Source organism: Erythranthe guttata, chromosome 11 (genome assembly GCF_056151865.1).
Source record: "Erythranthe guttata isolate IM_541 chromosome 11, IM_541, whole genome shotgun sequence".
Classification (NCBI taxonomy): Eukaryota; Viridiplantae; Streptophyta; class Magnoliopsida; order Lamiales; family Phrymaceae; genus Erythranthe; species Erythranthe guttata.
In genome coordinates this window covers 9,585,919-9,594,947 of record NC_142543.1, presented here as the reverse complement: position 1 = coordinate 9,594,947, position 9,029 = coordinate 9,585,919, and the positions used below count along the sequence as shown (strand labels likewise).

Below are 9,029 nucleotides of genomic sequence, written 5' to 3'. Positions count from 1 at the left end.
AACCCATAAGAAATTTAAAATACCACAAGACATCACAAATATCAATCAAGTGACAAGTAACCACATAACACACAAGAATCATCACACATCGAATTATGCCTTCATGAATGTTTACCCACATATAACTAAAAATTCTAAACAAGACTAGTAAAGATCCATTTAATTCTTATTTTTCCTTAAGATACTAAATCCCAAAATTTCTTTGCTAACACATTTAGAATCAAGAAAACATATCAGCTTAGAGGATTTCGGGTATTCAGTACAGTACCCCTAATTTTCTGGAAATTACAGTTTTGACCCCAAAAGTTTCAAAACTCACACATGCAATCAAGTTAAAAGTTCCTAATTCAGATATTCATGAATTAAACCCTTAATCCATCTTAAGTTTCAATAAATGTGGAAAAAACCAGTTTAGAAGCTATTTATGCAGATTTTTCGAAATTTACATCCCTACACTTTCTAGATCTATACATGCATGACCCATAGAAATTCCCAAAAATCCTTTTTCTTACAAAATTTCTTAGAAACTGAATTTGTCTTTCACTAAGTGCTGAAAAACAGATTTGGAAAACCACTAGAATTTAATTTCTCAAAAATTGCAGATTTGCCCCAAAAATCTTTCGGATTACACATCCATACTAAAATTTCAAAATCCATTTCTTCGTAAACAACCCTCAAAAATACAAAATATTTGTTCAATATATGCAGAAGAATGAAACTAAAGACTTGATTTATGCAACAACTTCGAAAATTCCATTTTTCACCCCAAAACCTTTAGATCCATACATGCAAGACACTAGGAGTTTCGAAAATTACTTTTCTTGCAAAACTTTCCTAAATCTGGAAATTTCCGTTCTATAAATGCAAAAAAAAAAAATTTGAAAACTCATATGAATCTGACTTCTCACAAATTACAGATCTGGCCCAAAAGAATGCAGATTTATACATGCAACCACAAAACTTTTCCCAAATTAAATTTTCTTCACCATTTTCGAAATAACTGAAATTTCTTCGAAAGCTATTAACTCAAATCTACCATTTAAAGCCTCTGATCATACATGCAATAACATAAATCATATGAACTAACAAAAGGAACAAGTAAATGCAAGAATTAACACAAAAACAAGAATTAGGGGTGTCTTTTAATTAATTTCGAAATTTGTTCTTGATACTTTGATACCTCCATTTGCAGCAAGGATTTCGATTCCTTACCTCAAAAATAGAAAGTAATGGAAGCTAGCTGAAAAGGGGAAGGTTCTAGGGAACCTTCAAAGAAAGCCGAAAGTTAGAAGGAGAAAGGGACGAAGAAGAAAGGAGAGTTTGAGACTTCGAATGGCAGCTCTTACCTTTTCAAGCATTGAGATTAAACCAAGCTATCTTGATGTGGAAGGACACGGTATAAATTTCAAGGTGAGAAGTGTTTTCACTAGTGAAGGGGCACCATGTATTTATAGTGTTTTTGGAGTATTCAAGGGCAAGGGTGAGATAGGGAATTCTCATTGTTGGTTTGAGAAGTATCTTGCTGATTTAGGGGTGGTTCAAGCTTGGTGGAGCTTCTATCAATGGTGGTTTAAAGGAGGAAAGAACAAGGAAGAAGGAGAGGGGCTTGGTGCAGCCGAAATGAGGGGAAGAGAAGGGACTCTTGACCTTCTAAATAAGCATGCTAGAGATGGAGTGTAGGATTGGTTTAATAGGGTTTAGGCTAGGCTTAGGATAATCATTTATTTATTTTATAATTATTTAATAATCCACCCTTAAAATACACACACATATACGGCACACATACATACATATATATTATGTATTATGCTAATTATGCTAAGTCCTAGCATGCATGTATAATTTACCCGTAAACACATAGGCACATAAGGTCACGTATAAAATTCGATATCTAATAATTCGGCACATAATAATTCATGTATAGCCCTATTATTAGTAAAACTTAGTACTTAGGTGGCTAGAGATTTATGGTTTAGAAATTATCGTGTTTTGAAAACGTGGGGTGTTACAATCTTCCCCCCTTAAAAAATTTTGTCCCCAAAATTTGTTACCTGTCCCGAATAATTCGGGATAGAGACTTCTCATTTCTGATTCGCGTTCCCATGTAGCTTCTTCGGGGGTGTGGTTGTGCCACTGTACTTTGACTAGGTGTATCTCGCGGTTTCGAAGTGTCTTGGTTTTGGAGTCTAGCATTCGGAGGGGTTTTTCTTCGTATGAAAGGTTTGGATTTAGCTCAATAGGTTCAGTTTTGAGGACGTGATCAGGACTGGAAATGTATTTGCGGAGCATGGAGACGTGAAATACGTTATGGATTCGGGATAGATTTGGCGGAAGTGCTAGACGGTAAGCGTGACTGCCTATTCTTTCGAGTATTTCGAACGGTCCGATATACCGCGGAGATAGTTTGCCTCGGTTTCCGAATCGCAAAATTCCTTTAAAAGGGGCTACTTTTAGGAATACTAAACTTCCGACTTCGAATTCCAAATCTCGCCTTCTATTATTAGCGTAGCTTTGTTGTCGGTTTTGGGCAATTCGCATATTTTCACGGATGTCTCGAATTAGGTTCACCGTTTGTTGAACCAGGTCGGGCCCGAGAAGTTTTCTCTCTCCAATTTCATCCCAGTAGTGGGGAGATCGGCACTTGCGTCCGTAAAGTGCTTCATATGGTGCCATTCCGATTGATGATTGGAAGCTATTATTATACGCAAATTCGATCAACGGTAGCCGAGATTCCCAGTTGCCTCCAAAGTCGAGTATACAGGCTCGAAGTAGGTCCTCTAGGGTTTTGATCGTACGTTCCGACTGGCCATCGGTTTGGGGATGAAAGGCAGTACTGAACGATAATTTGGTTCCAAGAGTTCCTTGCAAACTCTTCCAGAACTTTGAGGTGAACCGTGGGTCTCGATCCGAAATAATAGCCGTCGGAATTCCATGGAGTCGGACGATTTCTCGCATATAGAGTTCTGCGAGTTTATCTAGGCTAAACGTCTTGCGGATTGGAAGAAAATGGGCCGATTTGGTTAGCCGGTCGATGATTACCCAAATTGCGTCGGATCCGGGCTGGGTCCTTGGGAATCCTTGAACAAAGTCCATCGTTATCACTTCCCATTTCCATTCGGGAATTTGATTTGGTTGAAGTAATCCTCCAGGTCGTTGGTGTTCAGTCTTGATTTGTTGGCAGGTGAGGCATTGGGCAACGAATCGAGCTATATCTTTCTTCATTCCCGGCCACCAATATAGTTTCTTCAAGTCTTGGTACATTTTGGTTGATCCGGGATGACATGTATATGTGGTCTGATGTGCCTCGGCTAAGATGAGTCGTTTAATTTCGGCATCGTCGGGAATGCAAGTGCGGTTATGGAATAGGAGAAATCCGTCTTTGGAAATTCGGAAATTAGGGTTTGCTTCGAGATTTGTGCGAATTTTCTGAAGTTGGGGGTCTTGATCTTGAGCTGTCCTCACGCGGTCTCGGAAATCTGATTCAACCACTAGGGCGTTCATTGACTTCCGACTAAGAGCATCTGCCACAACATTCGCCTTCCCGGGGTGGTATAGGAATTCGCAGTCATAATCTTTAACCAGATCGAGCCATCTTCGCTGCCTCATGTTTAATTCCTTCTGAGTGAAGAAATACTTCAGGCTTTTGTGGTCGGTGTAAACGGTGCACTTATCGCCGTATAGGTAGTGACGCCAGATTTTAAGTGCAAGACTACTGCTGCGAGCTCTAGATCGTGAGTTGGGTAATTCTTCTCGTATTCCTTGAGCTGGCGGGACGCGTAAGCTATCACTTTTCCGTTTTGCATAAGTACAGCACCTAGTCCGAGTTTGGATGCGTCGCTATAAATCACAAATCCTCCGGATCCTTCTGGTAGTGAAAGAATTGGAGCGGTGGTCAAACGCTTCTTTAGTTCTTGGAAGCTAGCCTCGCGGTCTGGGGTCCATCGGTAAGTGACTCCTTTCTTCGTGAGTTGAGTGAGGGGTGATGCGATTTTTGAAAAATCTTGAACGAATTTGCGATAGTATCTGGCTAAGCCAAGGAAACTTCGTATCTCCCTTACATTCTTTGGAGTGGGCCAGGTTGAGATTGCTTCTATTTTGCCGGGGTCAACGGAAAGTCCTTCGGCAGAGATGATGTGGCCAAGGAAAGTGACTCGGGATAGCCAAAATTCACATTTACTGAACTTGGCGTAGAGTTGATGATCTCGGAGTGTTTGGAGTACTATTCGTAATTGGGAGGCATGTTCTTCTTGGGTTCTGGAGTATATAAGAATATCATCGATAAAGACGATGACAAATTTGTCGAGGTACTGATGAAAAACTCGGTTCATAAGATCCATAAAAGCGGCTGGGGCGTTGGTTAATCCAAACGGCATTACTACGAATTCGTAGTGGCCGTACCGAGTTCGGAACGCCGTCTTAGGAATATCAGCTTCTTTGACTTTCAGCTGGTGGTAACCTGACCGGAGGTCGATTTTGGAGAAGACGGATGACCCTTGGAGTTGGTCAAAGAGATCGTCGATGCGGGGTAGAGGATATTTATTCTTTATGGTCACCTTATTTAGCTCTCGATAGTCGATGCAAAGGCGGAACGATCCGTCTTTCTTCTTAACGAATAGTACCGGGGCTCCCCATGGAGAGTGACTGGGGCGGATGTAACCCTTATCGAGTAATTCTTGAACTTGATTCTTCAATTCTTTGAGTTCCACAGGAGCCATACGGTACGGAGCCTTTGAGATTGGTTCTGTTCCCGGAATAAGATGAATTTCGAACTCAATTTCTCGATCGGGCGGTAGCCCGGGTAGGTCATCGGGGAAGACGTCAGGAAATTCTTGAACAACGGGAAGTTCGGACATCACCGGTTGAGGTTTTGAGCTAGTCTCCAGAAGGTCGACTAGATAGCCGATATGTCCCTTGTTGATGAGTTTGGTGGCCTTGATTGCGGATATTATGGGAATTAGAGTCTCGGTGTTGCTTCGAAACTCTAAGAGGGTGTGATTTGGGAGAGAAAAACTTACGGTCTTTAGGGCGCAGTTGATTTGGGCCTTGAACTTGGTCAACCAATCCATTCCCATTATGAGGTCAAAGTTCTCGATTGTTAAGACGATGAGATCGAACCTCATGGGTTGGGATTGAATTTGAATAGGACAATCCTTCACTACTTTGTCAGTGATCATTTCTTCGCCCGAGGGCATAGAGATGCGATATTCGTGGCTTACTTGAGTTGGTATTAGTCCAAGACGTACGCACACATTGGTGGAAATAAAGGAGTGTGTAGAGCCTGAATCAATCAAAGCATACACGGGTTCTCCAAGAATAAGAACGGTACCTGCGATCATCGTCGGATCTTGGCGCACTTGTTCCCGGGTCATGGCAAACGCGCGGCCTGGGACTCGAGTTTGAGCGTTGGGGCAGTCTCTCGCCTTTTGGCTAGGCTTTTTGCATCGAAAGCACAACTCGGTATCCTTTACGCAGACCCCAAAGTGAGCCTTTCCGCAGTTCGAGCAAGTTGGCTTGGTCGTCGGTGCTACTGGTCTAGGGTTTGGACTTTGGACCTTCTTTCCTTTGAATTTGTGATTCCCAAAGTTGGCCTTCTTCCATGGTCGTAGTGTGGGTGGTTGGGGTCGCTTCCCTTGCTGAATTTCATTTTCGTCTTGAGCAGCCGTTAGTGCCTTGTCCACCATTTGGCGAAAGGTAGTGGCGTCGGACATGCGGATGTCCCTTCGAATTTCGGGTTGTAAACCCATTGTGAAGTGATTTTTCTTTTCCTCAACGTCCTTGGCGATGAATGGGGCGTACAAGAATCCTCGTTCGAATAGTCGAACGTATTCGGTCATGGTGAGATCCCCTTGGCGGAGTTCCAAGAATTCCTTGAGTTTGTTGGCCCGAACGTCCTTGGAAAAGTATTTCTCAAAGAATTGGACCTTGAATGACTCCCATGACAAGTTCTCGAGTTCAATACCTTCCTTAGCTCCCTCCCACCAGTTCCGGGCTTCGTTACGAAGTAAAAAGAGAGCACAGTGCACTCGTTCTCGGTCGTCCATTTGCATGTAGTCAAAGATTACTTCCAAGGATTTGATCCACTCTTCGGCTATGACCGGGTCGGGATCACCGTGAAATTCAGAGGGTTTCATGCGAAGAAAACGCTCGTATAAACTTTGGGGATTTGGTGGAGGTGTAGGTGGGGTTTGTCGGCTTTGAAGGAGTTGTTGAATTTGATCGTGATGATTTTGCGCTTGCTCGCGTATAAGGTTGGAGAGACCGAGGATAACGTTAGCGGTGTCTGGGAGATTATTTGTGGCGGCGGTGTTTCGTGATTGTCTTCATGTCATGTCTTAGTGTGTGTTGCAAAAATTTTAGATCAAATAGAAAAATATAAAACACAAGTAAGCACATAATTACCGGACAGACTGAGTCTTCTCGCTTCGAGGTTTCCGAATTCCGGTTCGATGCTCGTATAAAGTTTCTACAAATTTTGCTCTGATACCATGTCTGTGACACCCCCTAGAAATCGTATAGCAAACCGAGAGGGTTTGCCATGCACGGAAGCTTTAAAGGTATTATATAAGTGTTGGGATATATGGGTAGACTCCAAGGGTTAGCGAACCGATATTTTTCACATGATCTAAGGCTTAAAAACGGGGTTGACTTCGGAAGAATTTTCGGCGAATGTTTTAGAGGAATGGAGGAACATATATCATACTACTCGATTAATCCCTAATAATGGCTATAAATGGTGTCACCTTGATAAAATATAGTAATAAAAGGGTTTAGAGTCCAAAATCAAAACAACATATTCATTCTACATAAATGGACCATAGTTTAACAAAAAGGGGCCCATATTCGGAGGATTTAGCCTCCTTTACCACGGATAATAATACACATGAGCTACTACGGAAATAGTAATTGTCCTAAGGACAATATACACAAAAGACAAAACTACAGGCATTATAAGTACATCCTCCATACGAGCCAAAAACCCGGAGTCGGCTTCTCGAACCGTCGACTAGTCCAATCCGGTGGAGTGAGTAGCACTAATACCTGCAAACGGAGAATATCTATATGAGCTAACAAGGCTCAGTAAGGATCTCGAAAGATACCGAGACTTAAAATATAGTCGTACTACGTATATTATATATAATCACACAAATGGAATGAAGTTAAATACAATGCATATCTCTGAAATTCCAAATTTCGTGTACGTAAAAGAGCTTTTTCAATTTATCGGATCCGATGAGAAATTAATTCCTTTACTTAGAAAATAAGAAGATTATTCTGAGCCCGTTTTCGGTGGAATCAAACCACCCAACTGTAGTATCTATGGTTGGAATACCGGCCCCCCGTATCCTTTCTCATCCTTTCTAAGTATTTCATTAATCTCCCCCATTTATTTTATTTAATTACAAAATGGCACGGCCGAAGTATTTAGAATTTCGGTTGAGTACATAAAGGTATCAATATTCCACAATAACCCATAAGAAATTTAAAATACCACAAGACATGACAAATATCAATCAAGTGACAAGTAACCACATAACACACAAGAATCATCACACATCGAATTATGCCTTCATGAATGTTTACCCACATATAACTAAAAATTCTAAACAAGACTAGTAAAGATCCATTTAATTCTTATTTTTCCTTAAGATACTAAATCCCAAAATTTCTTTGCTAACACATTTAGAATCAAGAAAACATATCAGCTTAGAGGATTTCCGGTATTCAGTACAGTACCCCTAATTTTCTCGAAATTACAGTTTTGACCCCAAAAGTTTCAAAACTCACACATGCAATCAAGTTAAAAGTTCCTAATTCAGATATTCATGAATTAAACCCTTAATCCATCTTAAGTTTCAATAAATGTGGAAAAAACCAGTTTAGAAGCTATTTATGCAGATTTTTCGAAATTTACATCCCTACACTTTCTAGATGTATACATGCATGACCCATAGAAATTCCCAAAAATCCTTTTTCTTACAAAATTTCTTAGAAACTGAATTTGTCTTTCACTAAGTGCTGAAAAACAGATTTGGAAAACCACTAGAATTTAATTTCTCAAAAATTGCAGATTTGCCCCAAAAATCTTTCGGATTACACATGCATCCATACTAAAATTTCAAAATCCATTTCTTCGTAAACAACCCTCAAAAATCCAAAATATTTGTTCAATATATGCAGAAGAATGAAACTAAAGACTTGATTTATGCAACAACTTCGAAAATTCCATTTTTCACCCCAAAACCTTTAGATCCATACATGCAAGACACTAGGAGTTTCGAAAATTACTTTTCTTGCAAAACTTTCCTAAATCTGGAAATTTCCGTTCTATAAATGCAAAAAAAAAAAAATTTTGAAAACTCATATGAATCTGACTTCTCACAAATTACAGATCTGGCCCAAAAGAATGCAGATTTATACATGCAACCACAAAACTTTTCCCAAATTAAATTTTCTTCACCATTTTCGAAATAACTGAAATTTCTTCGAAAGCTATTAACTCAAATCTACCATTTAAAGCCTCTGATCATACATGCAATAACATAAATCATATGAACTAACAAAAGGAACAAGTAAATGCAAGAATTAACACAAAAACAAGAATTAGGGGTGTCTTTTAATTAATTTCGAAATTTGTTCTTGATACTTTGATACCTCCATTTGCAGCAAGGATTTCGATTCCTTACCTCAAAAATAGAAAGTAATGGAAGCTAGCTGAAAAGGGGAAGGTTCTAGGGAACCTTCAAAGAAAGCCGAAAGTTAGAAGGAGAAAGGGACGAAGAAGAAAGGAGAGTTTGAGACTTCGAATGGCAGCTCTTACCTTTTCAAGCATTGAGATTAAACCAAGCTATCTTGATGTGGAAGGACACGGTATAAATTTCAAGGTGAGAAGTGTTTTCACTAGTGAAGGGGCACCATGTATTTATAGTGTTTTTGGAGTATTCAAGGGCAAGGGTGAGATAGGGAATTCTCATTGTTGGTTTGAGAAGTATCTTGCTGATTTAGGGGTGGTTCAAGCTTGGTGGAGCTTC

The 9,029-nt window shown here is 40.2% G+C and overlaps 1 protein-coding gene across 1 annotated transcript; it reads right to left on the bottom strand.

The window, feature by feature from the left end:
- Window positions 1-4,818: 4,818 nt before the first annotated feature.
- Window positions 4,819-6,131, bottom strand: LOC148766967 (uncharacterized). Its single transcript, XM_088825881.1, has 2 exons — window positions 5,016-6,131; window positions 4,819-4,872 (listed from the first exon to the last, which is right to left on the bottom strand). The coding sequence occupies exons 1-2, from the start codon at window positions 6,129-6,131 to the stop codon at window positions 4,819-4,821; spliced, it is 1,170 nt and encodes a 389-aa protein (XP_088682007.1).
- Between the last annotated feature and the right edge of the window lie 2,898 nt (window positions 6,132-9,029).

Excerpts from the sequence above, each read along its gene's own strand:
- LOC148766967 (XM_088825881.1), bottom strand. The coding sequence starts at position 6,131 with ATGAAACCCTCTGAATTTCACGGTGATCCCGACCCGGTCATAGCCGAA. Across the intron at positions 4,873-5,015 it reads TCAACTGCGCCCTAAAGACC|CTCAAAACCTCAACCGGTGA; the intron begins GTAAGTTTTTCT and ends TCTGGAGACTAG.